The sequence below is a fragment of the Dendrobates tinctorius genome, unplaced genomic scaffold (genome assembly GCF_039654945.1).
Source record: "Dendrobates tinctorius isolate UK_male_01 unplaced genomic scaffold, ASM3965494v1 ptg000029l, whole genome shotgun sequence".
Taxonomy (NCBI): domain Eukaryota; kingdom Metazoa; phylum Chordata; class Amphibia; order Anura; family Dendrobatidae; genus Dendrobates; species Dendrobates tinctorius.
In genome coordinates, this window is record NW_027361697.1 from 48,779,262 (window position 1) to 48,805,085 (window position 25,824).

Here is a 25,824-nt window from a genome sequence, read left to right on the forward strand (position 1 = left end):
CAGTAATTTTGACCAGGGTTGTCCAAACTTTTACATGCCACTGTATTTGGTCCACATCGGGCTAGTTCTGTCTATTAACTATATCCTATCCTATAAGCTAAACCTATTATCCATATCTATGTCCTTGCTATTCAACTCACTATATAACCAGTACTTATCCTAACCCTGTGCTAACACTGTACTATGCACTACTCACAAGATACATTAACACTTTACATTCTTAGACGCTTTACACTACCGTCACACAATATAGAAGACACATCACATAGAGAAATAGAGAAACTGTATAACACTTTAGCCGGGATCACACATGCGAGAAACTCGGACGGGTCTCGCTATTAATACCTGGCACTGCCGCCGGCACTCAGGAGTGGAGTGTGCGGCTGTATGTATTGCTATGTGCCCGCATGCTCCGATCCAAATGCTGGCAGCAGTGTCAAGCATTAAGAAGCGAGACTCGTCTGAGTTTCTCGCATGTGTGATCCCGGCCTTAGTGCGATTGGTGTCTTCAGGGGTAGGAATGCAGTAGAACAGTCCATCACTATTAAAATCATACTCTATTTCCTTGGTAGCCATTCCAAAAAAACCATCAACCAATGCATAGTATAGGTAAATCTTGTCCATCAAAATGAGCAGTTCTGGCGTATCTTGCTGAATGTTAACATTGGCAATCTAATATATAAAGCTCAAGTGTATGTATGTATGTATGTATGTATGTGTGTGTGTATGTATGTGTGTGTGTGTGTGTGTGTGCATGTCCGGGATTGGCATCCGCACCGTCGCAGCTACAGCCACAAAATTTGGCACAGTCACACGTCTGGACCCCGAGAGCGTCCTAGGTTATGTTGTGAGGCGAAATTTTAACCCCGCATGTTCCAATTCACCAAACAATTTTGCCACTGTCTACATACTGGGGAAAAAGTGTGTGCGTGTCAAGCCCCGCCCCTCATTATGATGTCATAATGCCCCTATCTACATATTGGGGAAACAGTGTGTGCGCGTCAAGCCTCACCGCTCATTATGATGTCATAATGGTTGACTATGGAATGGAGGATGTGTGATGGGTATATGGGCACTTGACTATGGGATGGCGAATATGTATGATGGGTATAAGGGCACTGGACTATGGGATGGAGGATATGTATGACGGGTATATGGGCACGGGACTATGGGATGGCGGATATGTATGATGGGTATATGGGCATGGGACTATGGGATGGAGGATATGTGATGGGTATATCGGCACTGGACTATGGGATGGAGGATGTATGATGGGTATATGGGCACAGGACTATGGGATGGCGGATATGTATGATGGGTATATGGGCATGGGACTATGGGATGGAGGATGTGTGATGGGTATATCGGCACTGGACTATGGGATGGAGGATATGTATGACGGGTATATGGGCACGGGACTGTGGGATGGCGGATATGTATGATGGGTATATGGGCATGGGACTATGGGATGGATGATATGTGATGGGTATATCGGCACTGGACTATGGGATGGAGGATGTATGATGGGTATATGGGCACAGGACTATGGGATGGCGGATATGTATGATGGGTATATGGGCATGGGACTATGGGATGGAGGATGTGTGATGGGTATATGGGCACTGGACTATGGGATGGAGGATATGTATGACAGGTATATGGGCACAGGACTATGGGATGGCGGATATGTATGATGGGTATATGGGCACGGGACTCTGGGATGGAGGATATGTATGATGGGTATATGGGCACGGGCCTATGGGATGGAGGATGTGTGATGGGTATATGGGCATGGGACTATGGGATGGAGGATATGTATGATGGGTATATGGGCACGGGACTATGGGATGGAGGATGTGTATGATGGGTATATGGGCACGGGACTATGGGATGGAGGATGTATGACGGGTATATGGGCACGGGACTATGGGATGGCAGATATGTATGATGGGTATATGGGCACGGGACTATGGGATGGAGGATGTGTGATGGGTATATGGGCATGGGACTATGGGATGGAGGATGTGTGATGGGTATATGGGCATGGGACTATGGGATGGAGGATATGTGTGATGGGTATATGGGCACTCGACCATGGAATGGCAAATATGTATGATGGGTATATGGGCACAGGACTATGGGATGGAGGATAATTATAATTTGTTATAACTAACCACAGTTAGTTACTATGCCCGGGCAGCGCCGGGCTCTTCAGCTAGTAGTTATATAAAGTCCATAGGTTTTGCAAACAGAAGTTTCTATTTTCTTAAGTAAATACACAGTTTGCAGATAACCCACCTTCTCCGGGAATTGTAGCCCTGAATGGTTGTTATGAAACCTTGACTGTTATGTAACTTTGTTAGATGTTTCACTTAAAACAGATCCAAGGACAAACCGTACAGCGCAATCTGCTCCGTTTCACATTGTAGACTTTATGAAATACGACCTAGCCATTGCAAGCAAGAACCACAATATTCATAAATAATAGAAACAGGTCTGATCTCCACTGTATAAGTTATTAATGGTTTATATCAAAATATTTTTTTCAATGGTTTTAAAAAATATTTGCCACATTCTGCTTTTGGTGGTTTACTGTATACCAACATTAAATTACCTAACAATGATCTTTTTCTGACATTGGTACTCATAGCACAATGACTAGATTACAAAAATGATTCTTTTTTTCTAGAAGATTGACCTGCTCTTGTGATTGTGTCTGCTTTGCAATTAATCCCCAACCAAGTTAACTAAAAAATATAATCTATACCAAACAAATCCCATGAACAACATGGGAACAGTTTTTCGCAAAAATAAAAATTGATGTTTTTTTGTTCAATAACGAAGGTAAATACAAATTATCAACTGGATTTTAGATGTCAGATTATTGGTACAGTTAGTCCAAAGAGATTTGCGCGTCCCATTCCAGTGGCCATGACAGTGTTCTGTGGTCGCTGAACAGGAGAAGCTGTTACGCCTGTTACATGCCAGCATCTGAAGCTCTTCTTTTCATTGGCCGTTCTAGCTTGACGTCATTTCTTGCTGCATAACGCACATGTGATATTGCTATGGCTTATTGAAAGAAAAGCCACAGAAGCGATCAGATAATAAGAGGTACTCCTCCCATCCGGCAGCAAGAGACCACTCTCATGGCCGATAGAATGGGACATGCAAAGAAATATGCACCAACTCTATTGGTCAAAGGGGATCTCCTGTAAAGTTAAAGGTGTTGCACCCTTTCAGAAAATCTCGGTTGGAGCAGCATACAGTCACTGAGCGCCTAGTCTCTGCACGTTTAGACGGAAAACCCTTCTTAGGCTGTGTGCCCATGTTGCGTTTTTTAAGCGTTTCTGCAGCGCTTTTAGACAAGCGTTTCTGCTGCGGAAACGCTTAAGAAAAGCATCTAATGTAATAGAATGGAACACACATGTTGTGCTAATGGTGCGTTTTTTTCCGCTGCGGAAACGTTTAGCGGAAAAAAACGCAGCATGTTCATTAACTGTGCGGAATCGCATGTGATTCCGCATACATACATTGTAATTGCAAAAACGCATAGGAAAACGCATGTCAAACGCTTGATAATCGCGTCAAAAACACGTGTCAAAAAGCGCATGCGTTTTCCCTGGCAAGGGCATGCGTTTCTGCTCATGAAAAAAACACTTGAAAAACGCTACGTGGGCACATAGCCTTAAAGCTACTAGGTTCACTGGCCAATATCAAATCAGTGTAACCAGCAGTGGAGACCCATTGCTGGACCTCATGAGGGTGAGTAAATTGTGGTTTGTGTCTTATAAAAGAAAAATGTAAAGGACGACTGTTATTTTTTTAAAGGTGAAAATACCTTCAAATTAGCAAATTAGTTCTTTATTGCATTCCTTATTATGCTCTTAGGTTTTCACAAATAAAAATAGTATAAAAAAGCAACAAAAAAACCCTCACATCATGGCTTATTTGTCCGGCCACTTCAGCTCAATGTCTGGTGCTCGATGCATGCTCTTGAAGCTGCTTCTCAATATCTACTATTGGTCTCCAAAGTCATGATACCATAACATCATTACACACATTGTCTATGGCCTAGTATAGCATCTCGGATTATGTGCATCGTGACATCATGAATAGACTTCGGGCAATGTACGTAATGACATCATGACGAGTATCGTGACTTCCCAGGCCTACTCGGCACCAGAAGCCTGGTGCCGAGTTGAGATTGAGAAAGATGACCCAAAAGGAGGCAAAGAGCAGTGGATGGTGAGCTGTGGTGGCAGGATAGATAAACCGTGTGGTATTTATTTTTTTCTATTTTCTTCATTTAAATGAGCAAAATCCTGGAGAGTGAAGACTAGTCTGTCTAGTCAAATCCCAAAGAAAGACTACTGTACATCAAATAATATGATAATGCACCCTAGCACATTGCAAACATAGTTTGGGAGCTGCTTGAGGAACACTAAAAAGAGTTCAGGTGGTGATCTTTGTCTCAAATGTCCCCAAATCTCAATACAATCAGACATGTGTGAGAAATATTGTAAAAAACATATTTAATCCATGAAGAACTTCTTGCTGACAGATACGACATGACACTTTTAGATATTTTATAGGGTTCGTGACTCAGCCGGTCAACACTATTTTTTTGACATGAGAGGATCTGCACATTACACAGGCAGCTTTAATGTCACAAGCTTCCATAGCTAAGAACTGTAGGAGAGATCAGTGCAAATAGGGTCTTATCCAAAAAATAAAGTAAGCTTTTATGCTCAGATTAAACTCGCTTGTTTAATCCATTGAAAATAAATATATGAAGATGTCAGCTGCAGCGGATCGACGGGTCAGCAAGTGACCATCAGACCTCAAAGTGTAAAAGAGTTGATGTACAGACTCCATGCTACTGACAAAATTGAGATGTATATCCCAGTGAAGCAAAATAAGGAGGTGGTTTATTTTGATGCGTTTCTAAGTATGCAATTACTTCTTCAGGATAACCCACATGTATGACAAGCCAGCAAGTGTATCATTTAAATAGGTTAGGGCTTTGAATGGGGGCGCCAGTATTTTGGTGGCCACATTCAAAACCCTATTTTATTTAAATTATATTTCCTTTATTAGTTTTCACAATTCTTAAACCATTATCTCAAAAATGCTCACACCTAGTCATGGCCTTTATTTTGTGATAGTCAATATTCCTTTAATTATATTGAAAATATAAAAAGGATTAGCAACAAAAGATACTGTGAAAAAAAACGTTCTACTCCACATGCACCTAGTCAATGTCTTGTAATGTTTCTCCAGACTATGGAGGTCACTTCACAACATATAGTTTAGAAGGTTTAAGTTTTTCTTTAATTGAGAAGTTACAATTTGGCTTCGACATGAATGGCTGCGAAAGGATCTTCATCATTATTGCTGATCTGGAAGCGACCATTGCCATTGCCGTCTACACTGATCTGTCTGCCAGTGCAGTGACCATTCTCCTTTTGTCCAGAAATCACATCACAATAGGTTCCAGCTGGAAGACCTGTGTAAAGTGTGACGTCCATATACCTAAAAGACAAAAAAAAAATAGGTTTAAGTGTGAAATACGTAATAACCATTCATTTTATTTCATGCATTTCTCAGGTATTTAGGTTAACTTGAACATGTTAGTCAAATGCGTAGTGAAGATATCAAATATATTTATTAAAACGAAATAAAAAAAATTCAACTAGACATAAATTTGTGTGTTTTTTATTATTAAAGGGTGATGATATTTTCACCTACAGAATTGTTTTACACTGTAATTCCTCTGAAATAAATGTGATTATTACTATCATTTAAAACATAGTATTATATTAATGTAATATTACATTTCATATAAAGGCAAATAATTTTCCTACCAATCATCATTATTAAAGATAATGAATCCTCTGTTTCCACGTCCAAATGCAACTTGATTGCTTCCATTGTCCCACCAGTTGGAGAAGGGCTGTCCATCTACCACATTACGGAAAATAGCCATGTTTCTGTACAGAAACAAACCAGAATCTTTACATTGTGCACAATATTGAGACATTAACCATATCCTGCTGTAAGAAGGCCTGCTTACATTATAATGAACATTACCACTGGCTTCCAAAATTTTCATTGATGAAATTAAAAGCAATGACTGTTTCGATGGCTACTCCACATGCACGAAATTTCTAGAAGGTACTTTTTTTTGTAATAATTTACAAAGAAAAAGCAGAAGAAGTGAACATAGTATACCAAACACATTTTGATTGTTGTGAGATATACATTTTGGAGTTATTTTTATTACTTACTTAATCTGGCGCCATCTGTGTTCACAGACCCAGTCATTGCCGCATGTTGTGTCAGCATTGATAGTAACAGGCTTTGTGGAGCCATCAGAGTAGCTTGGTGGTCCAATCCAGTCATTTTCATCCTATAACATATAAAGTAAGAGCTATCACATTTGATTTGAGCTTGGACCTCCATGTTCTGCAAGTAATCTTACCTTGCCATTGACCCAGTTTCTTGTCCACCTAAAACTGGACATGATACGTGTGAATCCATATGGATGAGCCAACATGAAGCCAACTCCCATCTTGTACAATCTGAAGAGCAAGAAAGAAATCATAGGTGTTAAGCAAAAATTACTTGATAATAATTTTCAAATATTACAAATATTACAAATACAGTCATTTTTATTTTTATTTCAATTAATTTTAAGCTATTTACAACCTATGATGTATCTGTAAGTCATAGGTTGCCTCTCTCCATTTGATGCAGGCTCTGGCGATGAGTTGCATCTTTTCAGCTACATGAAAGCTGATCTGATCATCTGTCATGGGTCCCTAACAGCAATGGGTGGAATTGCAATCCATCACTGCTGTTAACTGGTTAAAAGCCGTTGTCAATCTCTGACAGCGGCATTTAAATTGCGCACACCAGAAGCGCATCACAAACCACATTCATCGGTGCCCTTGTCACATGATCACAGGGCACCGACGAATTGGCATGACAATCGGGGGGTCTGCTTGAGCCCCCTGCTTGTCATTGCAGATCTGCTATGAGCGCTACCCCATTTCCGGCATTCATAGTAGATGATCATTTCTGCTACACACAGCAGGGCGCAAGCCCTGCTATGTGTAGCACAAGCGATCAGAAGACTATTGTAGCAAATGAAAAGTAAAAAGTTTTAAAAATTAAAAAAAATATATATTAATGTTGAAATCAGCCCCATTTTGCCCCATTCAAAATAAAACAATAAATAAAAATAACAAAAGTTTGGTATCCCTGTGTTCAGAAACGCCCGATCTATCAAAATGTAAAAGCAATTAATCAGATCGGTAAACAGCATAACATGAAAATATCAAAATGCCACAATTACGTTTTTTTTTGGACCCCCCCAACTTGCAATAAAATGCAATAACAGGCGATCAAAGCATCGTATGTTGGTCAAAATGATATTAATAAAAACATCAGCTCGTTGCACAAAAAATATGCCTTCACCCAACCCAAGATCCGAAAAATGCACAATTTTTATTCTCTTTTACAACATTTCAATTTTTTTTTCACTAGTAAAATAAAAAAGAACCTGTACATGTTTGGTATCTAGTGAAAATGTAAAAAAAAAACTACTATAGAATTGCACTTTTTTGCAATTCTTTTCCCTTTTTCAGTACATTACACAGTAAAATTAATGGTGTAGTTCAAAAGTACAACTCTTCAAGCAGAAAACAAGCCCTCACATGGCCATATTGATAGACAAATAAAAAAGTTCTGACTCTGGGAAGAGGAGGAATAAAAAAAGAAAATGCGAAACTGGGAAAATTCCAAGCTGGTGAAGGGGTTAAAGGAAGTAACTTTACCGAGCATCAAAGAAGGTAAGAATTGAGGCTCCTCCCGCACCGTGTCCTCTCTGGTTATCGTGGTTGTCTACAAATACCAGCGCTCTGTCGGATGGCATGAAACCCCATCCTTCTCCCCAGTTCCTAGAGAAAGTGGAAATAATAATACATTAAATTATAACTTTTCTGCATTTGATATTAAATGCATAAAATTATGCCTCAACAGTTTGCTTTAGAGGAAAATACATTTATTTTTTATGTATATTTGTTGCTGCTTTGCATTCTTTTTTATTTTTAAATAGAACCTGTCCCCTCTTCTGACATGTCTGTTTCTATAAATACTTGTGTTTCCATACAATTACAATGCTGGTGCGCCTATGACAAAATTCTGCATTGTACCATCACTAGAACCTACAAAAAAAATGGAGTGACATGCGCCAAAAAAGAGTAACACTGAATTAACAGTCATGGTAGAAATGATAAAAATCTGAACTTTATCAATGTATAAAAATTGATGGTAAACAGTAAAACTATAATACAAAAAATGTATAGTGGATTGATGGCGAGGACACAATTAGAATGTCACCGTGGCTAATGATAGGGATAGCAAACAAGCTTATAAGGACAATGAACAATCATCATATATCAAAGTAAGAGCTCTTAGAATGAATAACAACGATAAGTCCTGATCTTGAGCGAAAATGTATACAGATGGACAGTAATGTGATGCGGCCACAAGATGGCACCCAAGTACCTAAACGAACTGGAAAACTTGATAAATTGTCCTCAAGCATAATAAAGTGTAATGCAGTGTTAACCCATGTGGGAAATGACCCAGGTGTACGTCCATCGCCCCAACGCACGCTTTACATTAGACTTCCTCGGGGGGCTGTGACACAGCTCTGTGTACTCTAGGGAGTTGCCCTTTCCTCATAGTGATTATGGTTCTTATGCATACCCATTGTGTCGGTTTCGTTCACTGTATCCTTACTGTAAATTTATTAATAAATTGAAAACTAGGTGTTGCCATTGCGTTTATTGGAGAAGTGTCTCTAGACAGTCTTACGCTGTCATCACTAAGATTGCAAAAGGACACACCACCAACTGGTAGTGCCCAGTTGTCAATTTATTCTTTCTTGGAGGATTAAATAGCTAGTCACATCATAGCATTAAAAGAAAAAGCTGTTCCATATTTGTATTTCATGTAGAATATGACTTTTTTTAAGCAAACATGTCACAAGATCTGAATGATACTCTTGAGCGGATTATTAAATTATTACTTACAGTGAAAAGCTGCGGATCAATGTTACAACTTACCTCAAATAAGCCATCTTCTCACCATCCCACTTGCGGATAACTTTTCCAAGTTTCGCACCATACTTAAATTCTGTTACTCTTCCAATTCCAAAGTATTCATTGGAGGAAATGGCCTCACCTCCAAGATCAATGACCTATGCCATAAAGATAGAATTTTAAATATTCTTACTGCAAAGAGAATCTTAAATGTCAGAAGCCTGTCATGCAGCCAAATCACCTCTCATGCTTTGCACTGATGAGGGGCACCACACTGAAACAATGTGTCTGCAAATTGAGATTTTGGTGTGGATTTTATTCTAAGTCATATGGCAAGGCTCGTTAAAGGGCTAATATTGACTTGTAGTATTACGACTTCCAATAGGTGGCACTAAGTTTTCTTTCTCTCTGAAGAAACAATTTGCATATTTAATTTTGCAGAGGAGCATAGCATGGCCTATAAGCCTCCTCACACTGGCATGCCAGGTCTGGTATGTCACTCTCCAAAAAGAGAAATGTTACCCCTTAGATAATATCTGTACACAGTGCCATCACATGACATAATTTAATCACAGATGCCCTGTGCAAGCCCCAACTACACTGGAAAACTGCATAGTAAAGGTGAAAATTACAGGGAATCTGTCACCAGATTTTTGCTACCCCATCTCAGAGCACCATCATGTGACAAAGATGTGCAGTACTGTCAGTGACCGGCTACTTCATCCTAAATGTGAGAGGGAGCGCTATCGAACGTCCTTCCTTCCTGCTGCAGTTAGGCTGTATAACCAGCACTGTCAAAAACGGAGAACGACCCAAACAGAGAACTGATAGATCCAAAGTTGTGACAGTCCGGTTACATTTTTTTTTTTTTTTTCGTATATGTACCTACCTACTGTCAATGTAATGCCTTTATGCATCTGTATCTGTACTTGTTCCTGCCTTGCTGCTGTAATGCTCTGAATTTCCCCATGGTGGGACGATTAAAGGATTATCTATCTTATCTTATGTAGAGGCAGAGAATCTGATTCCAGGGATGTATTACTTACTGTTCTTCTTGCTACAGCTTTGATAAAATTACTGTTTTGTCTGCTGCAGATCTAGCCGTTATCGGAATGCGGAGCTCAGTATAGCTCCGCCCACATCACTGATAGACAGAAAGCTGCCAATCAGTTGCAGAAGTCACATAAAAACTACAAAGAAAAAAACATACTTACACTGCCAAGTCGTCCTATAACTATATTGTACCCTAGTCATCATTCTATTTCATTTCAGCATGAATCTACTATATTAACCCCTTAACAACCAGAGACATTTGTGGTTTTGCATTTTCATTTTTTCCTCCCTTCTTCCCAGAGCCATAACTTTTTTTATTTTCTGGTCGAAATGGCCATGTGAGGGCTTTTTTTTTGCAGGACAAGTTGTACTTTTGAACGGCACCATTGGTCTTACCATGTTGTGTACTCGAAAGCAGAAAAAAAATTCCAAATGCGGTGAAATTGCCAAAAAAGTGCAATCACACACTTGTTTTTTGTTTAGCTTTTTTACTAGGTTCACTAAATGCTAAACCTGACCTACCATTATGATTCCCCAGATCATTACAAGTTCATAGACACCAAACATGTCTAGGCTCTTTTTTATCTAAGTGGTGAAAAAAAATTCCAACCTTTCTTAAAAAAAAATGCGCCATTTTCTGATACCTGTAGCATTTCCATTTTTCGCGATCTTGCATTTTAATGCAATGTAGCGGCGAACAAAAAAACCTAATTCTGGCGTTTTGACTTTTTTCTCACTACACCATTTAACGATCAGGTTAATCCTTTTTTATTGATAGATCAGGCGATTCTGAACACGGCAATGGCAAATATGTGTATGTTTGATTTTTTTTTAATTTGTTTTATTTTGAATGGGGTGAAAGGAGGGTGATTTGAACTTTCATTTTTTTTATTTTTTTTTATATATATATATATATTTGTTTTTACTTTTGGCATGCTTCAATAGTCTCCATGGGAGACTAGAAGCTGCCATAACGCGATCGGCTCTGCTACATACAGGCGATGATCAGATCACCTGTATGTAGCAGAATTGCTCACTTGCTATGAGCGCCGACCATCGAGTGGTGCCCATAGGCAAGATGGCAGTGACAACCTTGGAGGTCTCCAGGAGACCTCTGGTTGTCATGCTAACACATCAGTGACCCACGATCACATGACGGGGGTCACAGGTGGGAGAATTTCCGGCATGATTACTGGAAGTGCTCGTTAAATGCCGCTGTCAGTGTTTGACAGCGGCATTTAACGGGGTTAATAGCTGCCGGTGGAATGCGATTCCACCCACGGCATTTCCGGGCACATGTCAGCTGTTCAAAACAGCTGACATGTGCCGGGAAAGATGTGGGCTCACCACCGGAGCACACATCAAAGGGAGGGAGTCCAACATCGGTGTAAATTTACGCCCATTGTCAGAAAGGGTTTAAAAAATAAAGGAACTTCAAAAATAAAATTGATGTACTTTATGAACAATTAACCACCAAAAATGAAATTGTGGCATAAAAACTGTCCTCTATGGTACCAAAAATTACCCTTAAATAGTATTGGTATCTCAGTAAGCAAAAAAAGTAATCCAAAATTGTCTGTCAATGATGACCAAAGAAGCCTAGCTGTGCACCAGAAACAAAAAGCATCAATTCTGATTTAGTTTATCTTTAGATAGATTCTGTTTCTGTATTATGAATTTGATTCCATGGTTAAATTTCTGAGTACATCAAAATTGTTGTGCTGAAATGCTATGAACGGAATTGTTTTTATTTTTAAAAGGGAAAAATATAACATTGGGCGAAATTGGATGTGCAATGAAAACATTACCTCCTGGAAAATAAAGGGTTTTGTACCATCAGCAAACCACCGTGTGTTGAGATTGTTAAGTCTGTCAGTGATAGCCTTGAGGTCTCCTGGCCACATGTGTTTGGCAGCATCAAATCTAAAGCCGGCAACACCAATATTAATAAGATTGTTCAAAAATTCAGCAATCTTTCCACGGACGTAATCTTTTTCCAAGGCAAGATCCAAAAGACTAACAAGTCGACAGTCTCTGACCTATGAAGAAAAAATGTATGACTAGACTTAGGCCACATTCACAAGCTCATTATTTGATCAGTTTTTTACCCCAGTATTTGTAAGCCAAAATCAGGAGTGGGTGATAAATACAGAAGTGCTGACGTGTCTCTATTATACTCTTCCTCTGATTGTTCCTCTCCTGGTTTTGTGCTGCAATTAATGATGTAAAGTACTGACCCAATACTGAACGTGTGAACGTGGCCTCACAGATACTGTATGTAAGCGTCTGGTGTTAGGTAACAATATGTATGTATACCTGGTAGGCATCACTATAATTTTCAATTTCTCCACTGCCAGTTTTGCACTTGCCATCATTAAAGTCCCAGCCAGAATATGGTACAGAAGGGAAATCTCTTGAACCAGCATTGAAATAGGATCCACAGGATGAATGAGTCCCGGCACCACCCCCAGCGCCACACATGTGATTAATGATGGCGTCCACATAGATATGCACCTAAAATCCGGGGAGCAAAAAGACATTATTATTAAGGGATAGCAAAGACAAGAATTTATAAGTAGAGCCAACTGGATGTAGTAATCTTGCAATAGTTATCATACATTTTTCTATATATTGGGAATGTTTCAATTGTTGGACTAAACTTTTTTTTAAATCCAAGTAATAATAATAATAATACATTTTATTTCTATAGCGCCAACATATTCCGCAGCACTTTACATTTCAGAGGGGACTTGTACAGACAATAGACATTACAGCATAACAATAATCACATAGATTATAACAGATACCAAGAGGAATGAGGGCCCTGCTCGCAAGCTTACAGTCTATGAGGAAAGAGGTAGACACGAAAGGTGGGTGGTAACAGTTGCCCTGATTGTATGGACCAGCTATAATGTTAAGTGTGTAACAGTACAAACACAGAGGGCTAATGGATGCATAAAGCATGTGGGAACATGATGCGGGAAATTTGGTTATGGTAAAAGTTTTGGCTGTGCCACACAGGGATAGATTAGGTTAATGTGTTGAGGCGATAGGCCAGTCTGAATAAATGCGTTTTCAGGGCACGCTTAAAATTGTGGGGATTGGGGACTAATCGTATTGACCTGGGAAGTGCATTCCAAAGAATTGGCGTGGCAGGTGTAAAGTCTTGGAGACGGGAGTGGGAGGTTCTGACTATTGAGGATGCTAACCTCAGGTCATCAGCAGAACGGAGGGTGCCGGTAGGGTGGTATACTGAAACAAGGGAGGAGATGTAAGGTGGTGCTGAGCTATGGAGGGCTTTGTGGGTGAGGGTAATAAGTTTATACTGAATTCTGGAGTGGATGGGTAGCCAGTGTAATGACTGGCACAAGGTAGAGGCATCGGTGTAACGATTGGTGAGGAATATGATCCTGGCTGCAGCATTCAAGACAGATTGGAGAGTGGAGAGTTTGGTAAGAGGGAGATCGATTAGAAGAGAGTTACAATAGTCGAGACGAGAATGAATAAGAGAAACAGTAAGAGTTTTTGCAGAGTCAAAAGTAAGAAAAGGTCGAATTCTAGAAATGTTTTTGAGGTGCAGATGACAAGAGCGAGCCAGTGATTGAATGTGGGGGGGCAAAGGAAAGCTCAGAATCAAGTATGACCCCAAGGCAGCGGGCCTGTTGCTGGGGAGTAATAGTGGAACCACACACAGAAATGGCAATGTCGGGTATAGGTACATTAGTAGAGGGAGGAAACACCAGGAGTTCAGTCTTTGACAGGTTCAGTTTCAGATATAGTGAGGACATGATATTAGACACAGCGTTTAGACAATGGCCAGTGTTTTCTAGAAAGGCTGGTGTGATGTCAGGAGAAGAAGTATATAATTGGGTGTCATCAGCATAGAGATGGTACTGGAAACCAAATCTACTGATTGTTTGACCAATAGGGGCAGTGTACAAGGAGAAGAGGAGGGGGCCTAGAACCGATCCTTGAGGGGCCCCAACAGTAAGGGGAAGGTGAGAGGAGGAGGAACCGGCAAAAGATACAGTAAAGGAGCGGTCGGAGAGATAGGAGGAGAACCATGAGAGAACGGTGTCCTTGAGGCCAATGGAATGGAGCATAGTGAGGAGGAGCCGATGATCCACAGTGTCGAATGCTGCAGAGAGATCCAAGAGAATTAGCATGGAGTAATGACCATTTGATTTAGCTGATAGCAGATCATTAGAGACTTTAGTGAGGGCAGTTTCAGTGGAGTGTAAAGAGCCGAAACCGGATTGGAGAGGGTCGAGAACAAAGTTTTCTGAGAGATAGCGGATAAGACGGGAGTGGACCAGGCATCCCAGGAGTTTAGAGATGAAGGGAAGATTAGAGACAGGTCTATAGTTAGCGGCACAGTTTTGGTCGAGGGATGGTTTTTTAAGTAGTGGATGTGTGATGGCATGCTTAAATGAGGAGGGAAAAATACCAGAAGAGAGAGAGAGGTTAAATATTTTAGTTAAGTGAGGGGTCACAGCAGGGGAAAGGGACTGGAGGAGAGGTGATGGAAATGGGTCACTGGTACAAGTGGTTGGGCGAGAAGATGCAAGGAGCCTGCTTACTTCTTCTGTGACTGGTTCAAAATCAGAGAGTGAGCTAGATGCAGTGGGGGAGGGAGGACAGTGCATGGTATGAGGTGATTGGGAGATAATTTCGTGTCGAATCTGGTCAATTTTTTCTTTGAAGTAATTGGCCAGATCGTCAGCTCGGAGCTCCGTGGTTGGGGCCTGTACTCTTGGATTGAGTAGAGAATGAAAAGTGTCAAAGAGACGTTTCGGGTTATTGGACAGTGAGGTGATGAGGGTGTTGAAATAGGCTTGTTTGGAGAGGTGAAGGGCAGTGTTGTATGTTCTAAGTAGGATTTTGTCTATAAGATGCAGAGGCTCAGGCAATCGGCAGTGTTGTAATATAACGTACCCTTCATTTTATGTTCCGAGACTATTATATTATATTTCAACTTACCCCAACATTGTTACATCTGGTCACCATGTCTCTGAACTGCTGCTCATTACCAGAGCGAGAGCAGAGGTTGTAGCTGATCGGTTGGTACCTTTCATACCAAGGTCTCCATGGATTGGTAACAATGATATTCTCATTTGGTGGAGAAATCTACAAAATGCAGAAAAACATAAATAGTAATGGTACGGTATATGTCCAACAATGGAGTTATCATTTTTAACATTTTGAAGCTATATTTATAATGTAAGTTATAAAGTACAAAAGCTGGAAGAACAATAACGCAAATAGGTTCTTATCTGATTATAAATTGGAATGGGATTGGGGAAAACCGGCTCACCGTTTCAGGACTTGGTTTGGATTTGGTTGCCGCTGATCCACCAAAGGAAGGGTGATGATTGCAGATATAATGGGTTCAATTCTAAATAACAGATTACATTCTATGCTGATGGACCAAAGGACTAAATATGAATGAGACCCAGGATCCAGGAAATAAAATATGGGGTTTATTTGTCTAGCAACATTTCTTCTTCAGGACAAACCACAGATTACCCATAATGTAAAGTATTATATACATTACTAGCTGAAGAGCCTGGCGTTGCCCGGGCATAGTAACCAACTGTGGTTAGTTATAACAAATTATAATGATTATATTGCACATAAAAACCGTGCATCTAATCCTATCCTGTGTGATACTGTGTGCTGAACTGTGTATCTAATCCTATTCTGTGTGATACTGACTGCTGAGCCGTGTATCTATTCCTATCCTGTGTGATACTGACTGCTGAGCCGTGTATCTAATCCTATTCTGTGTGATACTGTCTGCTGAGCCGTGTATCTAATACTATTCTGTGTGATACAGTGTGCTGAGCTGCGTATCTAATCCTATCCTGTGTGATACTGACTGCTGAGCCGTGTATCCAATCCTATTCTGTGTGATACTGTCTGCTGAGCCATGTATCTAATCCTCTCCTGTGTGATACTGTCTGCTGGGCTGTGTATCTAATCCTGTCCTGTGTGATACTGACTGCTGAGCAGTGTATCTATTCCTATCCTGTGTGATACTGACTGCTGAGCTGTGTATCTAATCATATTGTGTGTGATACTGTCTGCTGAGCTGTGTATCTAATCCTCTCCTGTGTGATACTGTCTGCTGAGCTGTGTATCTAATCCTATCCTGTGTGATACTGACTGCTGAGCAGTGTATCTATTCCTATCCTGTGTGATACTGACTGCTGAGCTGTGTATCTAATCCTATTGTGTGTGATACTGTCTGCTGTGCCGTGTATGTAATCCTATCCTGTGTGATACTGACTGCTGAGCCGTGTATCTAATCCTATCCTGTGTGATATTGTCTGCTGAGCCGTGTATCTAATACTATTCTGTGTGATACTGTCTGCTGAGCTGCGTATCTAATCCTATCCTGTGTGATACTGTCTGCTGAGCCATGTATCTAATCCTCTCCTGTGTGATACTGTCTGCTGAGCTGTGTATCTAATCCTATCCTGTGTGATACTGACTGCTGAGCCGTGTATCTAATCCTATTCTGTGTGATACTGTCTGCTGAGTTGCGTATCTAATCCTATCCTGTGTGATACTGTCTGCTGAGCCGTGTATCTATTCCTATCCTGTGTGATACTGACTGCTGAGCCGTGTATCTAATCCTATCCTGTGTGATACTGACTGCTGAGCTGTGTATCTAATCCTATCCTGTGTGATACGGTCTGCTGAGCCGTGTATCTATTCCTATCCTGTGTGATACTGACTGCTGAGCTGTGTATCTAATCCTATCCTGTGTGATACTGACTGCTGAGCCATGTCTCTAATCCGCTCCTGTGTGATACTGACTGCTGAGCTGTGTATCTAATCCTATTCTGTGCGATACTGACTGCTGAGCTGTGTATCTAATCCTATCCTGTGTGATACTGTCTGCTGAGCAGTGTATCTAATCCGCTCCTGTGTGATACTGACTGCTGAGCCATGTCTCTAATCCGCTCCTGTGTGATACTGACTGCTGAGCTGTGTATCTAATCCTATTCTGTGTGATACTGTCTGCTGAGCAGTGTATCTAATCCTATCCTGTGTGATACTGACTGCTGAGCCATGTCTCTAATCCGCTCCTGATACTGACTGCTGAGCTGTGTATCTAATCCTATTCTGTGTGATACTGACTGCTGAGCTGTGTATCTAATCCTATCCTGTGTGATACTGTCTGGTGAGCAGTGTATGTAATCCGCTCCTGTGTGATACTGACTGCTGAGCTGTGTATCTAATCCTATCCTGTGTGATACTGACTGCTGAGCCATGTCTCTAATCCGCTCCTGTGTGATACTGACTGCTGAGCTGTGTATCTAATCCTATTCTGTGTGATACTGACTGCTGAACTGTGTATCTAATCCTATCCTGTGTGATACTGTCTGCTGAGCAGTGTATCTAATCCTCTTCTGTGTGATACTGACTGCTGAGCTGTGTTTCTAATCCTACCCTGTGTGATACTGACTGCTGAGCAGTGTATCTAATCCTATCCTGTGTGATACTGCCTGCTGAGCTATGTGTCTAATCCTCTCCTATGTGATACTGACTGCTGAGCTGTGTATCTAATCCTATCCTGTGTGATACTGACTGCTGAGCAGTGTATCTAATCCTCTCCTGTGTGATACTGACTTCTGAGCTGTGTGTCTAATCCTATCCTGTGTGATACTGACTGCTGAGCTGTGTATCTAATCCTATCCTGTGTGATACTGCCTGCTGAGCTATGTGTCTAATCCTATCCTGTGTGATACTGACTGCTAAGGCTACTTTCACACTTGCGTTTTTTTGCGCTGCGCACCGTGCACAGTGCAAACGCACATAAAAAACGCATCATGCGTTTGTGTGTGTTTTTTTGCGGTTTTGCGCATGTTTTTTTAAAAACATGCATGCGTTTTTTTGCACTGACGTGTGCATTACCATGCGCACGTCAGCGCACCCATAGACTATAATGGGTGTTTGGGTGAATTTTATGCGCATTGCGTGCGCATGCGTTTTTTGGGACAAGTCGGACGCACAAAAAATGCAACAGGATGCATTTTGTGTGCCCGAGCGCACACTACAAAAAAATGCATGCGCATACAAACGCGTACAAACGCATGTGTATGCGCACCCATGTAAAGTATAGGAAAAAACGCATGCATTTTTTTGCGCAAAAAAAGAGCTAAAAAAAACGCAAGTGTGAAACCAGCTGAGCTGTGTATCTAATCCTATCCTGTGTGATACTGGGCTCCTCCTGCAGTCTGTGTGAGAGGGTGGTCTATGTTGGCACGGTAATAAATTGTGTTGTTTCCAGCTTTACAGAAGGACGATAACACCATAGAAATGATAAGAATAATAGGCCTCAGTTACCACAACTGTCTACAAGGAAAACTGTTGCTGATAGCAACCAATCACAGCTCATTTTTCATCTTTTAAACAGCTCTGGGACAGCGTGGTGATTTTTGAGTGGCGACTTTTGTGTTTCGACTTTTATGTGGCGAGGTTGGTGTATGTGTGGTGAAATGTGTGCTGAGGGTGGTATATGTGTTGGAGCACGTGGTAGGGTGTGGCGCATTTTGTGTGTGCTCATATCCCCGTCTGTGGTGAGTATCCCATGTCAGGGCCCCACCTTAGCAACTGTTCGGTATATACTGTTTGGCATCATCGCTCTCATTCTTTTAGTCTCCCTTGTTCACATCTGGCAGCTACCAATTTACCTCCAACACTTTTCCTTTCACTTTTTCCCCATTATGTAGATAGGGGCAAAATTGTTTGGTGAATTGGAATGCGCGGGGTTAAAATTTCACCTCACAACATAGCCTATGACGCTCTCGGGGTCCAGTAGTGTGACTGTGCCAAATTTTGTGGCTGTAGCTGTGACGGTGCGGATGCCAATCCCGGACACACCCACATTGAGATTTATATATTAGATGAGCAATAACTTCAACTAATCTCTCATGCCCCTTGGTCCTTGGTGACAATTAAGATATGTTATTTTCTGGAACCCCTCAGCGTTCCATAGTCATTCATATATTACTGACATCATACAGCAGGTGTGTGATCCATGATGCCCGTGTATCAGTCAGCATGTTTCAGCTGTCAGGTTTACTTTAATCTTTACTTTAAAGTTAAAGCGACTCTAAACTTCTGTTAATGAACTTAATAGTGTACCTCCTTTTTGAAACCTGATTTGTTTGGCCTAATTCTACACCAATTTTTTTTGCATCAGCATTTTGGGAACATTGGCTCATTATAGTCACCTGGCCGAGCGCCAAACTTCGTTTCAGATTCTCTCAGAAATCGTAGACTTTTTTTCAAATCCGCTTTAAGAAACATCACTTAGTAAATTCATTAGCCTCGTTGCCATTTCCCTGTGTGTTAGTCCAGAACGGATTGCCATCTTAGCCCAGAGCACACCTCGGTTGTCATTATCCAAGGCCTTAAAAGCACAGGTCAGGTAGCTACATGCTGCTTGATTATTTGGGTAGCAAATTCAAGCTGCTCTCATATGATTTCCATACATTAGTCACACTTCCCACTTGAGTCTATTACAGCCAGTTATCTGATTAATCAGATGCTACTAAGTACTATTTGCACATCGAAATATGCTTTTGTCAGGTATCTCATTGCCTTTTAAGCTTTGCTATTCCTGTTTACTACTTGCACATTACCACAATAAGGTACCTGATTGTCTTTTCAGCTCTGCTGCTCCTGCATGCTATTCGCACATCCAGTTTGGCTAGAACAAGGTGCTTGACTGATTACATAGCTCTGCTTTTCCTAAGTGCTTCCTGATCATCCATCTCTGCTGCAATAAGGTAACTTGATTATCTGCTCATCTTTGCTGCTCCTGAGTGTTACCCACACCTCCATCGCTGCTACCATATGTGCTTTATTGTCTCCTGAGCTCTGTTTGCACATTAATATCTGCTACATCAAGGTACTGCCTACTTTTCTCTGTAGAGTCAAGGTGTTATCCATACTCTACTGCATCTGAGTGCCCAAATGCCTTCTCTTATCTACTGATACCTGGTGCTGTTCACACACTAGGCTCTGCTGCATCTAGCACTTCCATTTCTGCTGAACCACATGCCAAACTGCATTTCCAGCTCGACTCATCTTTGCTATTCCACATTCTTTTTAAGTAGCCCAACTTCACTGCATCACCGCTTCCAGTCTTTCCTAGTCACTCTGGTCTACTTTTCAGCAAAGCCAAACCTCTTCTGTTTTGGATACCAAATAATACTAGAGATTGTGCCAAAATGATCAAAATTTTGTTCCATTTTCTGCCAAAGGCTCATTAAAAGTACCCTGATTTTATTGGAAAATTTGACATCACATAACACATGCAAGATCAATTTGGTTGCATATTTTTCAGTAGAAGAGAATCGCAACTCTCTGTTAGACAACTCTGGTGGCAGCTTAGTGAGAACAATGGATGGAGCAAGTTAATATCTGATATGGTCAGTCTTTTCAATTCTTCCTTTGCCCACCATCAATCTGTCAAGGGAGACTATTGCAACCAATCACATTCTAACATCAGTTCTGAGGTCAGTGATTTTCTGCAGTGGTCAAATGCTATCAACCCGCCTGGAAAATAAAAAATCATATGCAGGAACTGCTTGAGTATCAGTGCTGGAGAAAAAAAAGGAATTAGTCAATGAGTAATGTTTGTTTTTATTATATTTTATTATCTTAATTTATTATGTCACATTTTTGGTATGTAAACATCCATAAAGCAATTTTCCCATAATATTCCCTATATCCATTTGGTCCCACTGCTAGGGCTCTAGGAATCCCAAGATCGAGGCTCTGGAAGCTTGACAATGGTGCTATGAAGTGCTGTCTAGAGAAGAGAGTAGGTACACATGCTCGACCTCTGTTACATTCATTGTCCAGGAGAGTCTCAGAGAAAGTCAAGTGCTGTCCTTGGCTTTCTCCAGCAGCCCCCAAAACAATGGATTGGAGACTAATCATGCGCGGTAAATGTAGTTTATAAAAGACAAATAGAAATAATTTAATACTGCCAATATGACCAATTTTTTCAATTCTGACCAAGGTATAAGGTAATTATTCTGGAACATTTCATTAGATCCCACTGATTTTGAGAATGTTTTGTCGAGATATATTATACTTCATGATAGTGGTAAATTTTCTTTGATATGACTATATGACCTATGTTTATTTGTGAAAAAATTGGATATTTGTCAAAAATGTTGCATTTTCTTAAGGGTAACAGTACTATATTTATTTACATTTGTCTTTTTGATCACATTTTATTGCACCTTTTGATGATGGTATGATGATAAAGCATAGTTTTCTACCTTTTTTTTTGCTGTGTTCTCTTACAGGGTTAACTAGTGGGATAGTTTTGTAGGTTGTGTCGTTACGGACGCGGCGATACCAAATATTTGCACTTTTATGCTTATAGTTTCTTTACACAAATAAATGTATTTATTTTATTAATATTTTTTCATTTTGTTGTGTTCTTCATTTTTGGATTTTTTTTATAGTTCTATACTTTTTAATAACTTTTTATTACTTTTTTACATTGTCCTAGGATGGTACATCAACTGTATAGCGACAGATCGCTGATCTGATATTCTGCAATACTTCTGCACTACAGGGCATCGGAGCACCATCTGAAAGGCGCTCACAGACCACCTTCCCTGCAGGACCCTGAAATACCTTGTGGCTCGGGGTCACAATGGAGACCATCAGCCCAATGTGATCGCATTGTGTTGTGCCAATGGAAGCTCGTTGCCTCTGCGATGCTCCTTGATGTCGCTGTCACCATTGACAGCAGCATCATAGGGGTTATACATCCGCTATCATGGGCATTGCTATAGGATGTCAGCTCCCACATAAAGTTCACACCTGCACCAATCAGCGTGAGCCCGCACGATCGCGGCACTGTACATGTATACATCGGTTTGTGGTAGCGCCGCTTCTGTGGCACCGTATATATACAGTGCATGTTGAGAAGGGGTCTATAGATGTGATTTTCACAGTAATATTATAAATCAATTATCATTATTTTTGTAGGAGAGAGGATCAGGGAGCTAGCCACGTAACAGACATTCGACCAAATGAGGCTGAGTCCTATCGGTAGCAGGTGGGTGCCAGTCCCACTGGTGAGCACAGCCATAACCGTGAAAAAAGGAAGGGGATCCAATCCAGCACACCAGACCCGAAGAATAAAATCGAAAACTTTATTCCGGCATATCAAGCCATGATTAAAAGCACGAGAACATCTGTGTTCGCATGCTTTTAAACATGGCTTGATATACTGGAATAAAGTTCTCGATTTTATCCTTCAGGTGTGGTGTGCTGGATTGGATCCCCTTCTTTTTTTCACTATCATGCTGTTATCTAAGTGTGTATATATTTTTTGTAGGCTTATTGATTTTTTTATGTGAATTGGCCATTTACTGTTTACTGGATATTTTTCATAGATTTTGCTAATCTCAAATTAATGTAATAAATAATTTATAATTTAAGACATTTAAAGAGCAGAGCATAATTACAGCAAAGGAGAAAACTATCTTTCTGTAGTCATGTTAAACAACATAATAAACCTAACAAATCAGTTAAGACAAAAAATGTAAAACCCATAACATGTAACATTCCTACTGATTTATATTGATCTACCCACCTGGATTCCTCCAAATCCATTGGGTCCCAAGTATCTTTCACATTCTGCTGCAATGTCATCCCACCTCCACTCAAATAAATGAACAATTGACGTTCGTCCATATTTAGTGTTGGGATTGTACTGAGCTGAGCATAGCCCAATAGCCACCAACAGTAGAAGGAGCTTCATCCTGCCCGCTAATGTGACAGCATACAGTTTTGATATACTCTTTTATACTATGAGTTACGCAATGAGTTGTGTTTCTAAGTGGCCACCTACAAATCTTTTTTGTGATATATAAAGCCAGGTGGTAATATTCTGGAAATTCCCACAAGTAGACAGGTTTTATCATATTTGTAGTATATTCATATCAAGGGAACATGATAAACAGAGCTCATATAAACAAGGACAACTTCAGGGTAACTTTCTGCAAGAAGGTTGAAAAAAACACTTGATCAACTTACTTCAACCTGTTTACTTTGAGGTCTACAGGAAAGTAAATTGTCCTCCAGGAGGCAGTTTAAAATTATCCTAATATTAGATAATCCTTACAAAATCTAAATATAGCATAAAAAAACTAAAAAAAAGTCCAAAATTATGTGTCAATCCTTCTCACAACATATACAAGTGCTTCTCACTAAGTTAGAATATCATCAAAAAGTTAATTTATTTCAGTTCTTCAATAAAAAAGTGAAACTCATATTACATAGAGTCATTACACACAGAGTGATCTATTTCAAGTGTTTATTTCTGTTAATGTTGATGAATATGGCTTACAGTCAATGAAAACCCAAAAGTCATAATCTCATTAAATTAGAATACTTTATTACACCAGCTTGAAAAATTATTTTAAAATCCAAAATGTTGGCCTACTGAAATGTATGTTCAGTAAATGCACTCAATACTTGATCGGGGCTACCTTTGCATCAATTACTGCAATGTGGTGTGGCATGGAGGTGATCAGCCTGCGACACTCCTGAGGTGTTATAGAAGCTCAGGTTGGTTTGATAGCAGCCTTCAGCTCTTCTGTATTGTTGGGTCTGGTGTCTCTCATGTTCCTCTTGACAATACTCCATAGATTCTCTGGTGTTAAGGTCAGGCGAGTTTGCTGGCCAATCAAACACAATGATACTGTTGTTTATAAACTAGGTATTGATACTTTTGCCAGTGTGGACAGGTGCCAAGTCCTGCTGGAGAATAAAATTTCCATCTCCCAAAAGCTTGTTGGTAGAGGGAAGCATGAAGTCCTCTAAAAATTCCTGGTAGACGGCTGCGCTGACTTTGGTCTTGATAAAACACAGTGGACCTACACCAGCAGATGACATGGCTCCCCAAACCATCACTGGTTATGGAAACTTCACAATAGATCTCAAGCAGCTTGGATTGTGGCCTCTCCACTCTTCCTCCAGACTCTGGGAACTTGATTTCCAAATTAAATGTAAAATTTACTTTCATCTTAAAACAACACCTTGGACCTCTGAGCAACAGTCCAGTCCTTTTTCTCCTTGACCCAGGTATGACGCTTCTGGCATTGTCTATTAGTCATGAGTGGCTTGACACAAGGAATGGGACACTTGTAGCTCATGTCCTGGAAACGTCTGTGTGTGGTGGCTCTTGAAGCAATGACTCCAGCGTCAGTCTACTCCTCGTGAATCTCACCCAAATTTTTGACTGGCTTGTTCTTAACAGTCCTTTTAAAGCTGTGGTTATTCTGGTTTCTTGTGCACCTTTTTCTGTCACACTTTTTCCTTCCATTCAACTTTCCGATAAAATGCTTGGATACAGGACTCCATGAACAACCTTATTCTTTAGCAATTACCTTTTGTGGCTTACCCTCCTTGTCGAGTGTGTTAATGACTGCATTCTGGACATATGTCAAGTCAGCAGTCTTCCCCAAGATTGTGGAGCCTAATTTAAACAGACTAAGGGACCTTTTTAAATGCTTAGGAAGCCATTGCTCGTGTTTTTTGTTAATTTTTCTAATTTACTGAGATAATGACTTTTGGGTTTTCATTGACTGTAAGCCATAATCATCAACATTAATAGAAATAAACTCTTGAAATAGATCACTCTATAATGCATCTATACAATAAATGAGTTTCACTTTTTGTATTGAAGAACTGAGATAAATTAACTTTTTGATGACATTCTAGTTTAGTGAGAAGCACTTGTATTTACCCCTTATCAGCCAAGGCCATTTTTTCATTCTTTCACTTTCTTTTTATTGTCCTGATACCTTTTTTTTCCGTCTGTTTTGATGAGGGCTCATTTGTTTCTTGGACATGTTGTTGTTTTAAATTTCACAATTCAATTTTCCACAATTAAGTGATGAAAAAACAATTACTGTATATACTTGTGTATAAGCCGACCTGTGTATAAGCTGACCCCCTTAAATTTGCTACAAAAAACTGGGAAAACTTATTGACTCGCATATAAGCCTAGGGTGGAAAATGCAGCAGCTACTGGTAAATTTCAAAAATAAAAATAGATACCAATAAAAGAAAAATTAATTGAGACATCAGTATGTTAAATGTTTTTGAATATCCATATTAAATCAGTATCCCCATATAATGCTCCATGCAGTCCATGATGGCCCCATAAGATGCTCCGTACAAAATACACCTCATATAATGCTCCATACAGTTTATGATGGCCTCATAAGATGCTCCATACAAAATACGCCACATATAATGCTGCACAAAGGTTAATAATGCCCCATATGCTGCCCCATAAAGCTTATGGCCCCATAAGATATTCCATAGATTATGCTCCATACATTATGCCCCCATAAAATGCTCCATAGATTATGCCCCATAAGATGCTCCATAGATTATGCCCCCATAAAATGCTCCATAGATTATATCCCCCTACAACATGCAGTAACCACCGATCCATCTAACCGCTGCACGACCAGCTCTACCCTCGCCTACTGTATCCTCACCCATCCCATTGTAGATTGTGAGCCCTTCATGGGCAGGGTCCTCTCTCATCCTGTACCAGTCATGACTTGTATTGTTTAAGACTACTGTACTTGTATGTATT

At 40.3% G+C, this 25,824-nt stretch overlaps 1 protein-coding gene across 1 annotated transcript; it reads right to left on the reverse strand.

Annotated features, from left to right (window-relative positions):
• Positions 1–5,150: 5,150 nt before the first annotated feature.
• LOC141085727 (pancreatic alpha-amylase-like) lies at positions 5,151–23,001 on the reverse strand. Its single transcript, XM_073571270.1, has 10 exons — positions 22,804–23,001; positions 15,144–15,290; positions 12,480–12,677; positions 11,972–12,202; positions 9,135–9,268; positions 7,839–7,961; positions 6,482–6,581; positions 6,288–6,409; positions 5,865–5,990; positions 5,151–5,532 (listed from the first exon to the last, which is right to left on the reverse strand). Exons 1-10 carry the CDS (start codon positions 22,969–22,971, stop codon positions 5,343–5,345), a joined length of 1,539 nt encoding a protein of 512 aa, XP_073427371.1. The 5' UTR covers positions 22,972–23,001; the 3' UTR covers positions 5,151–5,342.
• Positions 23,002–25,824: the final 2,823 nt, after the last annotated feature.

Bases quoted from the DNA above. Each gene is read 5' to 3' on its own strand.
- LOC141085727 (XM_073571270.1), bottom strand. From the start codon at position 22,971: ATGAAGCTCCTTCTACTGTTGGTGGCTATTGGGCTATGCTCAGCTCAG. The intron at 15,291-22,803 runs GTGGGTAGATCA...TGCATTTTGTAG, and splicing joins ATGGATTTGGAGGAATCCAG to ATTTCTCCACCAAATGAGAA. The intron at 12,678-15,143 runs GTAAGTTGAAAT...CCCGGATTTTAG, and splicing joins CCAGATGTAACAATGTTGGG to GTGCATATCTATGTGGACGC.